The 21,221-nt window shown below is 35.2% G+C and overlaps 1 protein-coding gene across 8 annotated transcripts in view; it reads left to right on the forward strand.

The window, feature by feature from the left end:
• Positions 1-21,221, forward strand: part of CADPS2 (calcium dependent secretion activator 2) — a 283,784-nt gene that overhangs the window by 187,449 nt on the left and 75,114 nt on the right. For all 8 annotated transcript variants that reach the window (XM_086886988.1, XM_086886989.1, XM_086886992.1 and 5 more), the window contains exons 12-14: positions 3,499-3,635; positions 7,249-7,436; positions 17,504-17,605. In XM_086886988.1, the coding sequence (XP_086743114.1) occupies positions 3,499-3,635; positions 7,249-7,436; positions 17,504-17,605 (427 nt within the window). The remainder of the gene's footprint in view (positions 1-3,498; positions 3,636-7,248; positions 7,437-17,503; positions 17,606-21,221) is intronic.

Consider the following 21,221-nt stretch of genomic DNA (forward strand, 5'->3'; position numbering starts at 1 on the left):
TGTTACTGAGAGCCACAGAAAGGAGGAGGTCACCACTCAGCAAGGCCAGTACCTGTAGTTCACCCTAGCACAGGGTAGATGATGCAGGAAAAGTGTATTGGCTTCTGGGCTGGAACAGGGCAGAGATCTTGTGTAGGAATGCTAGAACCACTTGAGAATGTGCCATAAACATGAAATTCTTAATTCAGTCAACTCTGTATGAGCTGAGTCACTGAGGATGTGATGATTTTAATAGCCTTTGCAGCTGGACTAAAATTTAAAGTTTCTTGCAAAGGTGGCAAAAGGCAGAATGCTATTCTGCCCAAATGAATATCTTTGTCTAAAAGAACACCCAAAGAATGCGCTAAATATCCTGCAATAGCTTTTGTTAGTTTTTAACATTGTTTGAAAATACATTTATTTGTCCTATCTTGATCCAAAAAAAACCCCAAAAAACAGGATAGTTTCCAAAAGATGAAGTACACAGCCTGAAACAGTGCAACATGGAAATAGCAGCCAATGATTTCGAATTAAAGGCAACATAGAAAGCATGGCAACAAATTTGATTAGGAAGGAAAGAAAAGCTAATTGTGAAAAAGTGAAAGAAATATTACTGCTTCAAAGCTCTCCCCAAATATCTTCCCAATGTTTTCCAAGATTGAGGAAGTGTAGAGAAAAATAGATTTGTACTTTTTTCTTAACTATATGACAATATAACACCTTACATGCCTTTTGCATTTGCATGTTGCTTGAACAGGACACCTAAAGGTCATTTATGTAAGAATTTGAAAAAAGAAATCACTTTAACTATTTTTAAAAGTATTGTCTTGAATAATTGTTTTAGTCACAGTCACATACCATGTATGAATTCCTCATGGGCTTTGCTCAAGTTTTTAATTTTTTTTAATTACTTTTCATTTCAAAATATTTACCGATTATCTTGTATGTACATCATAGCAATAAATAAAAATGTGTTACAGTAGATCTATTTTTCCATTATTTCCTGCTTGCCTACAGCTGGCAAAGGTATGTTTTTAGTTGTTTTTCTGTTGTTTAAATATATTTGGTGACAGATCTTCTGTTACTGTTTGATAATGTTATTTGTACTGCTCAATTCACTCAAAAAGATGATCAGTCATGGATTTTCTTTTAGAACTAAATCTAGAAAACGTTTATACCTTTAATCAATACTTTTGGTTATTTTGTCCAAATTATGTAATAGCAAATTCTGCTTTCAGAAGCTGTATTGTGTTCAGTAGGTCGCCTTACTCATTATGATTATCTGGATACTGTACCAGTATGCTGGATCTGTTTCATTTGCAACATCCAGTCTCCTGATTTTGAAATACTTAAATTACTTGGCAGTGCTTACATATTCTCTCTTTAAAAAGAGGCATCTTTTATATTGGTGTGGTTAACCAGAGAAAAAAACAAAAGGATTTTTTAAGAATGATTCAGTTCTGTATAATTTTCTACATAATGGGAAAAAGAAATATTACTACTTTTTCTTTTTTGTCATATGTCTTACTGTGAATAATGTTTATAGTATATGATAAACATGATATTCTTATAAGAAGGAAAACTTATAAGAAATGCTGAAATCAGTCACTTGCACATTAAATATAATGGATTGGAAAGAGTCTTATCTGTGTTTGGACATTTTGGAATCATCTATAGATAACTTCATATGTTGTTCAGTACTTTTGGTAAAGTAGTTGTGTTATCAGTTGTTTATCTTTGAATTAATGTGTTTAAATACAGTCAAATTGTACTACTTAAGAGAGACCATGTCTTGTACCTATGTCAAAAATATGAGCTAAGTTTGTCATTAATGATAGGCTAGTCTAATGCTCATTGAAATATTGCTAATCTATGTAATCACATATGCTACAGATCTTTCAAGCATTTAAAATGCATGCTGCTGCTTCTCTGGGGTGATGGTCTCATACCTTACACCATCGACATATTGTCATACTGTTTATTTGCTACATCCACCTTGCTGAAATCTGTCACATGGATGTGACTCTTGCTTTGACAATGCAAAGCCAAGTGATATGAATTAGTTTCTGCATCTTTCTAGGATTTGATCTTGCAGATCCTTCAGCTTGAATTAAATAATTCTCCCATCCACAAATACAGCTGAAAGTTGGAGTTGACATGGATCAATATGATCTGGGGCTAAATTTCTAAATGTGACTGATTATGTTAGCATCATGCCCACAGATCAATATTGAGTTTTATTATGAACCTGACTCTATAATTGGGTTTAATCAATAAACTTTTGTCTCCTTTCTTTAGAAATTTTAGATTTCTACTATGCAGGTTTTCAAAATTGCATTTAGGATACACTTAGATCTATAGTTTTCTGGTTAGAATATAAAAAGACCTAGGTTTGAATTTAAAGGAACAAAGAGCTAAGACCCTATTGAAAGGGGAAGTCAATTTTTAAGTTGATAGGACTGTTCACCCCAGTACAGTCTATAGAATCCAAGACAGCTAATGTGCTAATACATAACTAGTCCTTTTGGGCACTGTAAGGCTTTTTCTGTCCATACTAGATACATAATTCACATTGAAGACTTTGACAAAACATAACATTAATGAAAGCAATCACTAGAGCTTCTCTTTTGATAAACCCGCGGGGTTTAAAGGCGTTGAAAGATGCAATCTGTGAAGAACAATAAATTTGGGCCTTTGATTGAAGTGCCATTTGGGATGGTATGCTTTCTCAATGTATTTACACAAAAATGCTGCTCCCTTTTTCAGTACACTTTGCTGGAAGGTTGAAGGAGCTTTTTGCCATTACTACATTAAGGTTTGTCTCATTAAAAGCCGAGTACAAAAAGAAGGCTGGAAATGACCTAGCTGAAGCCAGTGTGTTCATTTCTGCTCCAGTTTGCCATTTGAGAAGTAGGCTTCAAGCCATGATGAATATTTCTATTAAGTGGTACTTTGAACTGCAGTAAAGATGCTCTTTCTTTTCTGAAGAAATAAATGCAGAAACCTGTTTGGGGTTCTTTTATTTTTTTTTTCTTTTTCTGTTTTTTTTTAATATTTTGTGGTTATTTTGCTAAAATTAGAAAGAGAACCATAATAAACTTGGAAATTCCAGAATAATTTTCTTTTCTACTCATAACATTGTCTTTAAATTGAAACATTCACAGAGCCCACTAGAAAACAATGCTTTAATACTTTTTTAATGTACTATGTTGTGTTTTCTGGCAGCCTTTCTAAATTTTGGTTGCTCTGTCAGTGGGTAGCAATTTTTTTTTTTCACTGTTACACTCCGTAAGTTGGTATGATAGAAATATAATTCAGTATATTATTAATATTTTCAGATTAAAAGATCAAGATTTTATAATAATTCACCTGCAAGCATCTCTCTGTATAACTTACTTCTTTGAGATACTTTCAAGAAAGCTTAGATATTGAGCCTTATATGGCATACGTACCCTGGTGTTTGTAAGTCTGAACACACACTCACATGTATTGTTCTGCACGTTTTTCCTTGTATAACAGATACAGACCGTGGCCAGAAACATGGCATGGATGAGTTTATTTCTGCTAATCCCTGCAAATTTGACCATGCTTCCCTCTTTAGACTGCTTCAAAGACAGACCTTGGATCACAGATTGAATGACTCCTATTCTTGTTTGGTGAGTACCAGCTGGAAGATAGATGTAAAGAAGTGAGAAATAGTTGTTACAAAGTAGTCCTTTCTTCCTCACTCATTCAACAACTGCAGTTGTAGGTGGAATAAAGGGTCTGATCGATTGGTTTTAAATTTGAAAATTACATACTTGCAAGCTGCTGCTGTGCCACTCAATAGAAAGCAAAGAGACACCAACTGTCTTCAATTTTATCAGCTGAAATTTGCCATGTCCTCTGAAGAGGCTTGAATAAAAACAGAAAGTTTTGACAATGGCAAGAACTCCTGTGGTGGGATTTACTGGCACCTGTACAGGTATTTTAATGTCCAATTGTAGTTGCCTCACCTCAGACATTTTCACCTGTTTTGTAATTCTTCATTCCACTCTGGTGTGAAGGAAAAAAAACAAAGAAGGGAGGCAGACCCATAAGCAATATAGATATATGTGCATATATGCATTACCTGAACTACAAGTAACAAAGGAGTGTATAATTATTAAGCAAGAGCAAATGTGATCTCTGTATCAAAATTAATGTTTTCCACATTCAAAGAATACCATCATTGCCATCATAAAAGGTACAATGTTGGCTGCAATTTCCTTTTCATCTTCAATCATTTTCTGTTCTGTGCTTTGTGAAGTAGTTGAGGATAGGGCTGCTTCAGGTTTTATTTTCATAAGGGAAGAAAACCAGCAACAATCTTGGGGAAATTCATCAGATTATACACCCTCATTAACAGGTTTGTATGGGTCAGACCTCATAACTTCCTGAGGCTTAATTTTTCACCTGCTATCATGCCTGAAATAGTGATGTCTCACTAGGGATCTAAAATGCCTCACAGCACATAATTTTTTTTTTCTTTTTAATGTCCCAACAGCAACAAAAAAAGATAATGGAGATTTTTACTTCTTTTCTCAATTGTTCTGGCTAGTCTTGTAATACAAAGATAATGATTGGAATTTTTAGGTTTGTTTGCAGTTGTTAAAAATGGGAAAAGATTATTATTTGATGACAGTTGCCTCCCTTTTAAAATACTGCCAGATATGTATGTATAGAAAAGTTAAAGGACTCATTTTCTTTCTGTTCTGGTCTCTTTCTTTGATTCTGGTTGTACACTGAATCAAAGAGGCCTGAAGGTACATCTGTACAAAGTAATTGGCACTCAAAGAGAAAATGGTTAGCTTTCTACCAGTGCATTGGGGTCAAAATCTTTTTTTATAATAATAATATAGTAAGACACTTAATATAACCTTGAAATCAGGAACTTTTAGAAGAGGTTAGGTGAAATGCACAGTGCTATAGCAACCATAAAGCAGATGTATTTCTTACCATTCTTTTTTAAATTCAGCTTTTAATAAGTGGAATGGATGATAATTTTCTTAATTGCTTATTTAACTACATTTTTTTATTTTAAAAACATTGGGAATGTCAAGGTAACAATAGAATACGTGGTCATGTAAGTGTGATTTTTCTTTTCTCCAACAGGTCATTTCCTATAATTTTTTAGAAACAATTCATCCCTTATTTCAACAAATACATTGTAACCACACATAGAACTTGTTAAAAAAATTAAAAAGCATAGGAATTAATATTATGCAAAGTTCTGTGTTAAATTATTATATAACTTCAATTTCTTCAGTTCTTCATTCTTCTTAGTATAGGGAGAGTGTTTGGGAGGTGGGGGATTTGGGGTTTTGGTTGGTTTTTTTTTCAATTACAAAATAAAATAAAATTGGTTATCTAGTTCCAATACTTTGTAGGATATAGGTTTTATGTGTTTGAGAGACTCGTGCATGATGTGGGATTGAACCAAGGGCAAGGAAAGCTCACATTTATATGAAAAGCAACCACACAAACAGATCTTTTAAGAGAGACTGAAGTTAAATTAATGAGTTCTTTAAAATTTTGTATTCTTGTCACAATTTTATCTTATGAGATTGAGCAGAAATTTTAGTAGTTTGCATTTGTACTGCTAGTCAATGATACATACCATTTTGTTATGTTTTCCATAAAAAAGTAGGGAGAGATCAGTGACAATGACAACATATTGGGAGAATATCAATCACAATAACCACTGTTGATTATATCTATGGCTAGGATACATATTATTGCAGAAATACAGTTAAAAAGACATTTCTTTCTTCTTTCAATAGAATACCATATTTTGTATCAAGCACTGTGTAAGCTATATGAGACTTTGCAACACCATCAGATATTAGGTTAACATGCTGAGTACTGTTCTGGGTTCTAAAGCCAAGTGTTCTCTAGAAAGAGCTAAAGCTCCTTAAAGGCAGTGGAAACACTGAGTTCAAAGAAATTAATTAGGAGCAATAAAATTTATTAAATATGGAATACCTTTGAGGTGTTCTTGTTTGAGATAATATGCTAAATTGAAGAGTTTGGGGAGGATATAAAGCTTGAATCTCAAACAAGTCTTTTACTAAAGTTAAAACAAAGATTATTTAAAACTGATGTGAATATATTTTTAAGTATTGTTCAATAGTATTTTTGCTGATATTTTGTACAAGTATTAAACATCTGATCTTGCAGAAATATTCACAGGCATTAGGGAAATATTGATCTTCGGCTGCTATACTAATGTTATAAATTCATGAATTTTCAAAATCATTTTGCTTATCCAAATCCTTTGTATATTTAAGTTCAGGTATTCCTCAATCTTTCTTAACCATTTGATGAGATGGAGTGATGAGAGATGATGAGAGGGAAATATCACCACAATCAAAACAAGAACAAAGAAAAATGCTTACGCAGAACGTAATGTGCAGTAGTTGTAGTTTTCCAAGGTTTATGTTTTTCTCCATGCTGCTTTTTGGAAGCTCATTCTGCTATACTTATCATATTTCTGCATCAAGACTCAATTATATTTTTTACATGGATTCACTCCAGAACTGTTTTTGTGGTGTGAAGGGGTCTGTACTTTGCTCATCTCTGTGTCAGGGTTAAGCTGTTCTCATCAAGACTCTGACCGAGAAAGCTCTCAGTAAGCTTGAGAATATCTAATAATTATTTAAGGTCAAATCTTACTCATCTTAATCAGGTGGCTTTTAACAAACTACCTAGCTTTGCATCTCTTTACTAGTAAAAGTTGTTTTAAAGTTGTTAGAAGTGTATGCATGTTACATGAGTAAAGGGTTGAATTGTGGTCAGAATATTAAAGTTGCAGCCACAGAGAACTGGCCACCCAGAAACTGGTTTTTAATGTCCATGTTAATGTCCCTCATCATTTCCAAAATTTTAGTTTATACCTTACAGTTGATTACTAAAACAATTAATTATTTTAAAGTGTTAGTTTATTTTAGGTTTTGATATATAACTTAACCTGTACCAGACTTTAGATGTATTAGCATGTTTTTTCTAAACAATGTGTTTCATACTCGTGGTAACTCATAACTGCAAATAGTTTCCTGACATTGTTCCTTTCAGTAAGAGAGCTATTGTAGGACCTCGCTTCCGGTGCTGTCAACATTACTCAGATAGAAGTAATTCTAATAAAAAAGTTTATGTAATGGACATAAAAATTTACCTTTCTATTCTTTGTCTGATTTAAAGTTGAATGGGAAAAGAAATGTTAAAATGTTGTGTGGTTCTTTTGCCTTTTAGGGCTGGTTTAGCCCAGGTCAGGTCTTTGTGTTGGATGAATACTGCGCTCGCTACGGGGTGAGAGGCTGTCACCGCCATCTCTGCTATCTCGATGAGCTGATTGAATATTCAGAAAATGGTTCTGTCATTGATCCAACTCTGCTCCACTACAGCTTTGCATTTTGTGCTTCTCATGTTCATGGTAACAGGTAATTTAATGAAATCATTTTAGATCCATAGTATTTAAATGCATAGTCTAAATAAAAGTATTTACAGGCTCTTGAGTTCACCATGTAAGGAACTGCACACAACAGAAATCAGTTCGTGGAAGTTTCTTCAGGGGTACTGGAGGTTTCATACAGATTACTGTTAAAAAAAAATAAATTCCTTCTAGCATGTATTGTCTTAATGCAATATGTTTTCAAGATAAAAGGAACTCATCCTGTTAAAAGGGTAGTCTTCTTCATTCTGCATTTATTTTGTGGTGCTAAATGGTGTTTCCAGTAAGTGTTTTGAACAATTTTGCAGTTTAAGGGAAATTTTGACTTTCTGCAGTCTAGCTTGGCAGCTAATCATACTATACTGACTTCTTCTGTCTGTGCTGTCACAGAGAGAAATAACATATATGGGGAATTAGGTGTAACCCCCAGCCAGGAAGAGCTAGGAGACTTCTGGAATTCTTTCCATTAGACAGGTTGACTACTTCAGGAGCTTTTGGCCACTGTGATTGCCTTGGGATGATATCTTGATTCCACTTGCAAGTGAAAGACTTAGAAAAAAATTAAGTTGTTGCTTTGCTATTTTTGCACATTCTTTAACAGAAGCAATGCTTCATCTGTGTCTTACTCCAGACTGACAGACAAGCTCTGCTGTTGGAGGGCGGCTGTTGGAGATCAGATCATTGGGTAGCTCAGGTCAGGACGGACCACAGGAGATCTCCAGGCAAACCTCCTGCATGAAACAGGGTCAGAATGCTCAGGGCTTTTTCCAGTCAGGACTTTACCCTGTTAGAACCTGTCTGATTTCAGTGTAGTTATGTTTATTGCCTCTCGTCTACCACCCAGTACTCCCAGAGGGTTGGCATTCAGTGCACCTCAACACCTCCTATTCTCCGGGCTGAGCCTCAGCCTCAAGTCAGAGCACGTGCTCTGGTCTCTCTCTGACTGTCTCAGTGACAATTCAATGAACTTGCTTCCCCATCTTCCTTGTATTTGAGTGAGAAATGGGGCAGGATATCTATCAAATTATAGAGAACGTGCATTTATACCTGTTTTGTGCTCTAGAATTGTAGACTGCTGTATGGAATATGTTTAAGAAGTTCAAAAATAGCAAGGAGAAACCCAGTAGATCCTCCCAACTGATCCAATCCTGCCACTAGGGGAAAAGATCACAGTCCCAAAAAGAAATTACTCTCAGTAAATCCCCCAACAGAATCTTGATCAGGATTGGAAGAGAGATTTTCTGCCCAAGATGTATGCTTATGTTGCTTTGCTACCAGTCAGCCACAGAGACTATTTTACTTGTCCTCAAGCCAGAGAAGAGGTAGTCCTTAGAAAGTATATTGTTTCCTTCACTGGCTCAGACAAAGCCTCATCTGGCACTGGGGGTTTGTAACCCAAGTGATTTCATAGTGGTAGACTAACAATATATAATATGTGATAATACAATCCAAAATTGAAATGTTTTTGAATGTGCTTGAAATGCTGTCAAGAATCTTAACATCCATACCAGTAAGTTAGGAGATTTCTGGCTTTTATTTGGTAACCTATTCTCTGTTAAAGCAAGCTTCTTCGTCAGTTCCTCAAGAACCTGACACATTCGTATTTCCTATTGAGTCTAAGTCTTTGTTGTTTCTCGCCTTTTTATTATTGGTTTCAACCTAAGAAGACAAACATATGTTATAATTGCTCAAACTTATTTCAAGAATTCAAAAGAAAGCTAGATACATTTCTTTTTATTTCATAATTTGAGTGAAGGACAACCATGCACGCAGTGCATGAAAATATCTCAGGGAGCACATCATTTACACAGTGGTAAGCACTCTGTATTCTGTCTATTCCTGCAGTACAGATATTCATTGAATAGCATTATGAGTGTTTTAGGAATAAAAGAAGTGTTGAACAGAGAGGGTCTGACTAGAACTGAGATATTGTAAAAAGGAAGAAAAAAGAAACATGAAGAAAGAAAAAAAGTAAGTCAAGGACAGAGGCAGACACACTCACTCAGAATGACAGACACAGATATATGGGCACATAATATGCCCACTCATTCATTTACCACAGCACTAAGAAATAGTAAAAGGTAAAAGAGAATTTCACAGACAATGCACGACAGGCCAAAGTTCTAGGCTGGTTCCTGGCGTTACACATTTTTGTTTTGTAAGTCAGGCTGAGAATCAGAAAGACCACAGAACAAAGGGCTTTATACTCTGGCCATGATTTATTTAATTTATATGTCACCTTTGCTTCACAGGGGGATCTTAGACCCTCCCCTAGCCTGAGAAAGATCATCAAAATTGATCTTGAAGTCAGGTGGTAGAGGAGCATGTAGAAATGCAGCCGTACCTGTAGTTCATATTGTCCATTTCTTCTATGTATGAATTTTAAAATAACAGGCAATCTAGTGACATCAGTCAAACTATCAGATACAAGAGTCTCTCACCTTCATTTCTGGTGAGGAAAAGCTCATTCTGATTCAGCTTTGCCTCTTTCCACCCTTCATATGTTTTCAAAATTCTTCCAACATGATTTTGAACCTTCAGGTGTCCCCTGTGCTGTTTCGCTACACTGTAGGACTGGAAATATGTTTAATGCTGCAGGCTGTAGTCTTGCAGACTTTAACACAGTACAATGGGTTTATTTCAAAACACCTGGAATACACATGTAGAAGTTTTGTTGTCGTAGAGCTTCAGGGACGTTTGGAGCACAGAAGAGACCTGAACTGAGTTCCCACGTAGGCTGCATGCAGCAGACCTTGTCTCCTGGTCTGAGGACTAGACAACAGTCCCCAGCTTCTTTTTTTTTTTCCTTTCTTGAGATGAAGATATAAACACCAACTTCTGCTAGATTTATCAAGCATACTTGTACTTTGTGTGTCTTCGGCCAGTGTTGTTGGTTTGGGAACAGAAATGTTTACTCAGGGTCAAACACGAAGTGCTGAGTCCTAGACTGAGAAATTCAAAGCTTATTTGTCCTTTTCCTTTCCCATTAATTAGTCCATTACAACTGGGCTAACAAACTGCTTATGTAGAAAAGGTATTTCTGCTTTTGTAGATGATAATCTTAAGACATTATCTTCCTAAATAGCCAACAAGGAAAACATTTCACTAAAAAAATAGCTATGTTTGTTTAAACAAATATACATTCTTGGTTTTGAGTCAACTATTTTCTTCTGTAAATAAAATTGTCTTTCATTGTACTTCTGGCGCTATGTGGATTTACTGTACCATTCCTTTGGCTTCTCATTACAATGATTTTGTTTTGAAATATTCCATGGTAATTCATATGAAGTATTCTATATAGTCCCCATCAGTATAGTTAGTTCACAAATAAACTGTTTGCTCTACACTTATGCATAAACTTACTGTTGGTGAAAGTGAAATGGGCAGAACAGGGAACTATAGGACATTCCTGAATGATGACATTTCACTCCAAACAGTCCAGGTAGGAGCTATTGTTTTCTTCCCCATCATATTCACTCTTGTCTACTTTTCATGCTGTGACTTCTATTTAGTCCCTCTTGTCTGAAATGAATGCTGGTGGGTATCACATGAAGTGTGAAGTGACTTCTTTCCACCTGCTGAGTTACAGACTGAATTGAAAAATTCAAAATTCAAGCATATTCCCTTGTTATACCTTTTCTTATTCAGAAAGATATGATGGAATGGAAGTTCAGATATGAGAAGTGAATGTGAAAGTAATGTTACAAAAATCAGTATATAACTGAAGATGAATAGGTTGGGAGGTTTTTTGTCTTTATTGTAAAAGCTTAGGCACATCTGTGTTTCCACAGAGCAGTCATATTGAGTCAGGGTTCTTCTAAGCCAGACAGTCATCTGTCTCCAGCATTGATCTGCTCGCAGTAAAAGAAGAGCAAGCATGTGCAATATTTCCTCTTTCCAACTCCCAACTCTTTGCAGCTCAGAATATGCCCTGTTTGGAAACCTGGAGTGAGTCTTTATTTCAGGTACTTGTCCATTGCACCCTGAACCACTGCGAGCCCTTTTCACCCTCACCACCTCTGGCTGCAAGTTCCACAACTCAGCCTCCTCTTGCTTGAAGAACTATTGCTTTGAACTTGACTCCTACACATCTCATTTCATGCTCTGCTGGTATTGGAGAGGTAAAGGAGAAAAAAGAAAAATCCTGTTCCGTCTCTTTGCTATTTAAGATTCAAGAATTGGAAGTGAACAATGCAATGGTTGCATTACACAGAAGTTTTCTGCTAGTTCCTTACACTTTTCTGGTGTTTCCCAGTGTTAATTTGCTCCTTTGACTGCTACTGAGCAGGGACAATTTCATGGAATTATCCATCATAAAACCAGGATCCCCATTCTGGGTAATAACTGTGTTTTCCTGACATTTATTTATGTTTATCATTTCCTGTTGTATTGCTACCTGATTTCATGGGGTTGTTCTGGAATCCCACACTATGCCACATAACTATCATTAAAATTACATTTTCTATGACCTCAGTTCTCAGCTGTTAGCCAGGTCATTTATAAATACTGTAAAATAGCACAAGTCTCACCACAGATCTCTGCAGAACTCTACTGATAACATACCTTCACAGTAGGTAGTCACCTCTCTAAATTTAAACATAAATGTAGAAAGTTTTACTCAGGCATGTTTAATTGCCCTTCAAGTCTTTGATTAGGGACTCTGTCAAAAGAGCTTTGGAAATCCAGGTATCTCATATACTTGACAATAGGTGATATTTACCCAAATTTCCTTACTTTTATCCTTAAATATCCTTATATTATAGTTCCTTCTAATTTTCTGGGATGCATGTAATATTTACCGTCCTGTATTTCCCTTGGCTCCTTGGAGACTTTCTCAGATTTTTATTCTCCTATTTTGATTCTGATTTCACACTCCCCAGAGGGATGTCAGTTCCTGATGAGAACTTTCACGTACCCACAGCTAATTCAGGTTGCCAGGTGGTGCTGGCAACTTACTGCTGTCTGTTTTTCTCATTTGTTCCATAAGAGGTTTTTTTAGTTGCTTTCATTTTTAAAACATACTTTGCTGAAAATGAAGAATTCTCATGCTATGAACAAAGAAGGGTTCCAGCATAGAAGTCTACTTCATAATAATTTGTTTCATAATAATACACCAGTACAAAAAAAATAATTTTCTATCTTTGTAATAGCCTTCCCCTCTCTGAGAGCTACTATTAGGTCCTTGCCATCACTTGGCCATGTAGACTCTCTGATAGGCTTCTTGTTTTGGTTATCTTTGGAGGAAATATCTTAGAGTAGAATAAAGGGACACACAAGAGAAGTGAAACAATGGAAACTTTGGATAATGCTATGCATTCATACATTTCTTCTCATTTTTAAGCATTTTGTGGTAAGAAATGCCTGTTGAAATTTTACATTTTGTGTTAAGTCATAAAAGACTGTTTAGAGAAATCATCCCTTTTAAATCTGGGACAAAGAACTTTAAAATAATAAAGAAAATAGTATCATTACATTGCTCTGTCTCTTCTGTTGTTTTTTTTTCTGGAATAGGTTTTTTCTGGAGTAGGTATTTCATTCTCTCACTCACTTGACTTTAAAGTAAAGTTGTATATATATTGATGATTTCTCCTTTATACTTGCCATCTTAGGCAGTGAAGGAATATTATTACATACACTTGCCATCCCTAATTAATTAATAATATAATTATGCAATATTTTGTTACTAATTTCAACTTATTACTGCCTTTACTTACCCATATGCATTGGGTAAAACGATATTATATTAGTACACACTTCGCTTTTCAGTAGAAGGGCGTTAATCAATCTCTCCTAAAAAATAACTGCAAAGAAGATTATTAAAATATTAAAATTAACCTGATTTGTGATCTTAATATGTTTTAGTGACCTTCAGAATTGGTCTTTTTCATTCTGTTGTGAAAAAAAGGCATGACCTGTGAGCAGATGTCGGAGCAGCCTGAGAACTGCATACAGCAGAAGGCTCTATTGTGCCAGTTTTATGTCAGAATATTTGAAGAGTAGTTATTATAAACAACAAAATGCTCAGTTTTCAAGTGTCTGCTGGTTAAAGCTATGTTTGAATGCCATGTGCTAATGTCTTAATTTTCTATGATAAAAAGATGTCTGCTCTGTCCAGTTATAAGCTGATAGTGGAAATCATTGTTCCTATATTTCTGCAACATGAACCATGGACTCTGCAAAAGCCTTAATACGGTTGCATTTTAAAGGAAAATTTGGATATTTGAGTTCTTAAATAGTAAGTCCTATAAACAGATAATAAAAATTCTACATCAAATTCTAAAATATTTAATCTTTGGTTTTCTAAGAAACAAGGAAACTTTTATCCTGGTAATTTGAAATCTGTCACTGTTCTTTCATTTGATTGTACATCATGCTGAATATAAAAACAAGTGTTTTTAGTAAGCACTGAAGTCTTCTAAAACAATTTTTTTGTAGAAGAATGGATGCCTTTTAAGTTTGGTTTTGTTTTTTCTATGTCCTTGAAATGTAGTTTACTACAGAAATATCTTAAAGACCTTAGCTGAAGTATTTTTTTTCTTTTATTTTGTTTTTTATAATAATTTCTCATCTTGCTCTGGTAAGATTGCAAATTCTTTTCAGCCAGCCTTACTGCTCATACCTGTGTAGGTTAGAATATAAATCTGTGCATTACTCTCCTTATACTCTTGGTTTTCATGACACACTAAATTGATGGTCTGTGTTCTTAATGAGGAAAGCACATTGAAAATACTTTTATAATTTTAAAAATATGTAAAGATGAAAGCACCAGTATCAATGATGTTCCAAAGGAAAAAATCAGGCATCTACAGTTAGTATTTCCAAGTCTGTCTTAACAAAGCAGCCTTGCTTAAGATAACAATTCACTCTCTGAGAGGCCACTAGGAGAAGCTGTTTCCAAAGTTGAGGGCTGGAAACAATCCACAGCCAACCCAGTGTCCTTCAGATCTAATTCCTGTTGGAACTGGAATATGGTTTTATTTTATGTGCTGTAGGTCTTCACAGTAATCTTAATCCTACAATTCATCAAGTGACCTCTGCAAATTATTGCAGGTTGTAAGACCTCTAGAGAACAAAATAATTCTAAATGATGCTCCAAACCGTAAAGGATTATATCAAGTGAGGAAAAACAGTCCATTGCAACAAGAAAACCTAAATCAGTCAGCTCCTCCAGAGTAACTGCTGTCAGGACAACAATCTTGCAAGATTTTTGCAGTAAAATAAGTTTTAAAATCCTGGTCAATCTTTAATTTTGGTTCATTATTTAAGTGTTTTATGATTAAACAGTTATTTTCCACTTGAATTTACTAGCTTTAGTTCATGCGGTATTAATTTCAAATATCTTCTGATATTTAAGTCTGAGTGAATTAAACAATTTGACTTTTGACCAGACAACATTACATTTATGCCAGTTAGTCTGTGATCTAAGCAGAAAAGACAAGCCAATCCAAATCCAATTGACAGAGCTCTCAAAAAATGGTAAATTAATATATGTGAGAGAGAAAGAGAGAGAGAGAGAGAGAGAGAAGGCTACTCCGGTTTTGAGTGTTCTGTTTCATCTAGTTCTCTAATTCTAAAAAAGTGTTGTGAACAATAAGACAGAAAAGAGTGTGGAGGAAAGCAAAATTCACTCTCCATTACCTTCTTGAGGAAATGATGCTAAAACGAAAACTCTTCTTAAGAGAGTCCATCACTTTTCTTGGCTGATTTCTTGTAAGAGAGGTCCCAGGCTGCAGTATTAAAGCTTAGTACTGGTTTTGAATTGAAAAAAGTCAAGTCCATATCATTTGAGACAGTAGGAAAGACACATTTGTTATTGCTTTTAATTGCAAAATAGTTCTTGCATAGTTTATGGGTGATTTCAACCATTGAAAACTAAATGACTGCATGAGTCTGATTTTCCTTGTGGGCACGGGAATTCATCAATAAAAATAGCCAGATCAAAATAGTGAAATTTATTTTAATCAGTCTTCAAAATAAATATAGAAAAATATCCAGAAAAATAAATGAGTGGGAATTTTGAAGTATTTATCTATTTTTATTATTTCAGCTTATCTCAGAAACAGATTCTTTTTTTCCATGGATTCTTTTCTAATCAGTAGTAGGTTTTCCCTATTCTGGGAAGATATTTCCCAATATCATCCCTAAAGGAGAATCACCAGCATGATATGTCTCAGAACTGTATTGCAAAAATGCATTTTTATATTCTTGTTGCAATAAAGTTTGCAACAAGAAGAAACAAAATTTAGATTTAGACTTTGTGCTATTTTCTAAAAGCATATTTTCAAGAGATGAGTTTTTTCAGTGCTATAGGTAGTTTTCCAACACCTTTTTTTGTACTCCTTCCTCTGGGACATCTGCTTCTATACTAACATATTTAGCAGCTCTGAAAATTTTAGCTGTTGTCAACAAGGTTCCTTATGACAACAAACTCAGTGATGTGACAGGACCCTGTACATAGTGATCCTAGCCTTAGTGCAGGATGACAGATATGACATCCTACTGGCTCACCTTTTTCACTTACTGTTATCTGGACCCCTAGGTCTTTCCTGACATATATATGACATGCCTCAGCGAGGCTTAATATGACAGAACTATTTACTTTATCGGTCCAGAGCGCAATCTCTCCTGACAATGAAATCAGACAGTGCAATTTACTTAAATTTGAGCTCATTCCATTTGTCAGAAGGCTGAGGTGAAGTATCCTGGCACCCATCAAAGAGAGAAGATAAGTTTTTTTGCTCTTTCACATCAAATTTATACAGTGGTGTATTGATGTGCCTGACTACCCCCATCCCCTCCATATCTGATTTTTTATTGTTGTCATCACAATAATTTAAGGAAATCAGGCATTCTTTCCACCTTGACTTGACAGGTCACAAATATAAGTGATTTAAACGGTAGGAGAATTGTTTATGTCATGACCAGGTAGCAACTTATCCCTCCTAGATTTAAGTATAGTGCAGAAAGTTAAAGTAACAATTTAGGAAAAAGATGCTCATAGAATGATTCTTGGAACATTCAGAATGTTCCAAGAAAGAATATTGTCTTTCTTAATGCTATTTTACGACAATTTTCTCAGTTTTAGAAACACTGAGATAGTTTTGGAGGCTCTGGAGAAGATCCAGGGCAGATCCAAACAAAGTGTGAGGTTCAGAAACTCAGGTGAGAAGCAATAACTGATTTGTTACCTTTGGAGCTGGAAGTTAAGAAAGTAACAGGAACATTTCAGAGACTTCTTTTTAAAGTATGCTGTATGTGGGGAAGCTGTGACTGCATGGCAAAAATAATATTTGGGAACTGTGTATCTAATTTTTTTTTTACTTCTGTCATCATTTCAATATAAATACATTAGTAACACCTTTAGGCAAAGACTATAGACCAAGTGTATGTTTAACATACTAAATATAAACTTATTTTGAATTATTGTGACTTAAATTTGGTACTTAAAAAAATGCCAGTGCTTTTTTTAGGACTTTTTAGTTGCATCTTTAAAGCTGCACCTATATGGAAGTCTTGATTACATGATGCTGTTTGTCAGTACAGGATGGAGAATCAAACTCTATCCTCACCATGCAGGATTCCTAGGTGTTGCCTGCTGTGGTTTTCCTCACTGTAGTTTCCCTCCCACCTTTACTTTATAATCACTTTTAGCTATATTGTGCCTCTAGGAAAATAAACAGAAAATTCAAGGAGATTAAATTTAGCAAGATTTGTGTAGGCCTCTCTACTGTGACAATAGTAATGATTTTCTTGAGAAAAGATACTGTCTTTTGAAAGGATTTGAGAGAATTATATGCTAACTTGTATTCATATTGAGATGATGTAGAAACTTAGGACTTGAATTTAAAAGTTCAGCTCAAAAGTTAATTTCTTTGTCCAGTTGCAGCCTGTTCTTTAACTATATTCACAAGTAACTTTTTATCCTTTAAGGCAATGAGAAAGACAAAAGGGGAGTTAACACTCATGCTAAATGAAAACTTTAGAAATAAACATCATTGTCAAAAGACAAATCAGCATGAAGTGATACCAATGATTATTAAATATCTGATATTACAGGCCAGATGGAATTGGAACAGTATCTGTGGAAGAGAAAGAACGGTTTGAGGAAATTAAGGACAGACTTTCCTCTCTTTTAGAAAACCAAATAAGCCATTTCAGGTGAGTGTATAATTTATTCAATGAATGTTACATTTTTTCTGGAAAAAAAATTGTGGTGTTTAATTTTGGTCTTGAATGAGTGGACTGGAAAGAAAATGGTCTGCTTGCAAAGGAATAGCTTAAATATGGAATAATTTATTTACACAAGTGGTTGTACTTGAAATTTATTTGTGTTAAATATATTAAAATATATGTGAGTTGATAGATATGATAGAAAAGATTATGCAAGATTATAGGCCTTGATTTTGTAGATTTTTTTAAAGTTCAAGCTTTGTATAATTTGAACCAAGAAAATTTTCTGAATGAAAGTAACTGTGCCATAACTATTTCTGGATTACTGCAGATCAGTAAAATCATATGAGTAGAGAACATCTTTGATGGATGGCAGCTAAAACTTTTCTTGATACATTTATCTTTTTTAAGTTAAGGGTCATCATGCTCAGTAAAGAGTTTGTCATATTGTCAAGGGCTGTCAACACCAACAGAAGATGTTTAGAGAAGGAGAAACAGAGAAAACATGGGATTCCCGACTATTTCATAGCAATTGATAACTTATGAAACTTAGTGTAAAAATTGCAGGTAGACCACCAAACCTGTTACTTTGTCACACTAAGCCAACCTATCTGCCACTATTCTGCCAATCTAATCCTTTTAGACTGCATAGAATTTTTTGCCTCTGTATCACATCCTAACAGCCAGTTCCAAATAGTTCTTTGTGAAACAGAACTGTTTGGTGGGGTTGACAATGAGTTTGTTGAATGCCTCTCTGGTTTGATGAGGTTAATATCTAGTGGCATCACAGGAGATTAGTGAATTTTTGAGCATAGAGGACATAGCAGCCTTCACTTGGGACTTCATATCCATGTTAAACTAGAGAGCTAGGGTTCTCCTTTGAGAATTCCTTTCAGAGAAAGACAAGAGTCTTTCCTCCTTCCTCCCTTCTACAGGAATAAAGAGCTCTTGCAAGAGAAATGGTACAGACTGCTGCCTGCCTTCAGGCCTTCACATGCATGAGGCTAATTGCCAAATGTATAATAAAGTCTAAATGATCTTTTGAGTTGGAGCAAATAAAAATCCCCCCATCATGTCTGCTAACCCTCACATTAGAGTTGTGTTGATGAGCTTGGGCCACAGCAGTGACCATAGAATCTTTCTGCCTCAGTCTTGGTGGTTTTGAGCAAATTTAAACAGATTAGAAATTCCTCCTTGAGAGCAATTATATATGTCATTCAAACATGAATTACTTCATCCTTCAGAGGACTCTAAGGTTTGCCTTAAAATCCTATTTCATCAATACAGACAAACTGTGGTCTGCCAGGTGAGGAGTAATTACTATTCCTTACCGTGTACAAATATTAGAAATAAAATTTAAAAATAGGTGGAATGTCTGGATTTAACCAGGGGTAATGGCATAATACTGGAAGAAATAAAAAGATGATGACTTTGAATTTATAAAGCATATCAAGTCACAATGTAGGACATCCTGACAAAGGATTGGAAGTAATATTTTAAATAAAGACTTGACTCAAGACATGTATAAGGATCGCCACTGTTGATTAACAAATAACCTTGGCTGTCAGATTGCTTTCTTAGGAAAACATGGTATTAAAACAACTCTGTATTTCAGTCCTTCAAAATCGTTATGATTACTGTGAAAAGCAGAATATTTGGAAAGCTACATTCAACAGTAAGGATTTATGCAGAGTATACACTGAATTTCTCTGCTTTGGGCTTGCATTTCTTGAATTCCCTGTATTCCTTGTCATCAGGTACTCCCACCAGCTCCCAGGCTGGTTTCTTGCTTCTGCTGTCCTTTTTATTGTCAGTTCGGGCATCCATGCAGTTTATTTGTTATATTTCCTAGAATATTTCAGAGACTTTCATGCCCTCCATATTCAGATAAGTTTTATGTTTTTAAATGCCAGATTCTCTATGGTACCCTCTTTATCTTCCTCATGGAATCACAGAGAGGGTTTTTGTTAATTTGTTGCTACTTTGGTTTCTTTATAATGTCATGCATTTGGCTCCTACTTGTTTGAATTTTATCTCAGGCTGCTTGTAGGTTTCTTTTTTTTTTTTTTATTACATTTTTAAAGTTTTTGCTTTTGTTTTTCAAGTTCTTCATTTTTTTCATAGATCCTGTTCTTGAAATTGTATATACATATACTAAATGTACATGTACTGAATTTTTTTTGGCCTATTCTCTTTTGCTACATTATTAAATTGTATTGTCTTGTGATTAATACTCCAGAGCACCTCTTCTGCTCTGCACCTCTCAAACTGTGTCCTCTTCACATTTGAAACCGAATCCAGAGTAAGATCTTCTTTTGTGGGTCTTAAATAAGCTGCTCAAGGATGCAATTCAAACCTGTGTCCCAAAATATTGTCATTATACCTTGTCCTAATGAGATATCAGTAAAGTGTATGTGCCAAGAGTTGAAATCTTGAATTTGCAGCTTGCTTAACATTTTGTAATCACACTGATCATTATAACTAGGGGGTCAGTGGTACAGACTTTCAAGGCTCATCAGCACTTTTTTTTCCCTCTGCAATATGTTGATACTTTTCCGAGCTTTGCCCTCTCTCCATTGCTTAGTGTTGTGTGCACTGGTCAGCTGTCAGGGACAGTTTAACTGAAGGGTGCACGTCTCTTCCTGCCTTTTCAGAGCAGCTCTGAACGTTTGCTGTGTCCACCTCAGTGCCTAGGTCACACCCATCTGAAAAAGACGCTTTCCCTTGCCTGCCAACTGACCCACAGCTTCCAGTTTTAGCACTCCCCCATGGCCTTTTTAATTTTCATTTTCAGTGCTATCAGCCTGGTTCCATTATGATTAATATGCAGTCAGCCTGTCCTGTGCTAGTGGCTGTCATCTAAAGTAGTTCTTAAGGTACTTACACCTTTCCTCCCTGTCACCTTGTCTACCCACTGAGACTCCAGATCTCTGCCAGCCTCTCAGGCAGCAAATGTGGAAGAGACAATATTTCTGAGAAAGCTATCATGAAGGTCTTGGACTTTGACCTATTGTCTGGCTGTGTGAATTTTTTCTCTGGAGTCTTTACAGAGATAAAAGCAAATACTGGAATTCTCGCTGCAAGAAATCCTGTTTTGACCTCATTTATAAAGCTTTATTTTGGCTGAGCAAAATGTAGATCTAAAATTCACTGGTCTGAATCCTTTTATCATTAGAAAAGATTTGACTAGTGGAAAACATTAGAACAGGAGGCTACCATTCTCGGTGAGTAATAATAAGAAAAAAATAATCTCAGCAAAGTAAAAAATCCTTTTTCCAATTGGGGATATCCCAGTAAGATTTTATAGACAGGATTAAGAGAGGTTACAGTTGCCTGAGCATTGTATTCTCATTGGCCTGCGATATTGCATCATTCAGCAGACAAAAATGAAAAATAAATCTATGAATGCAATCACTTTTTAATTTACATAATTTTAGGAGTGGGTATGGTTTAAGTGTAGCTGATAAAATTTAAGAAAAATGCTTTTCCAAGGTATTTTTAGTATAATAGAAAGAATATGGAATATCTGCCAGCATTTATATCTCCAGAAATTAAAATACATGACATTTTTTCCTTGTCTTAATCCAATTAAAAATGAAATACA

Source organism: Cyanistes caeruleus, chromosome 4 (genome assembly GCF_971803275.1).
Source record: "Cyanistes caeruleus chromosome 4, bCyaCae1.hap1.1, whole genome shotgun sequence".
NCBI classification, from domain to species: Eukaryota; Metazoa; Chordata; class Aves; order Passeriformes; family Paridae; genus Cyanistes; species Cyanistes caeruleus.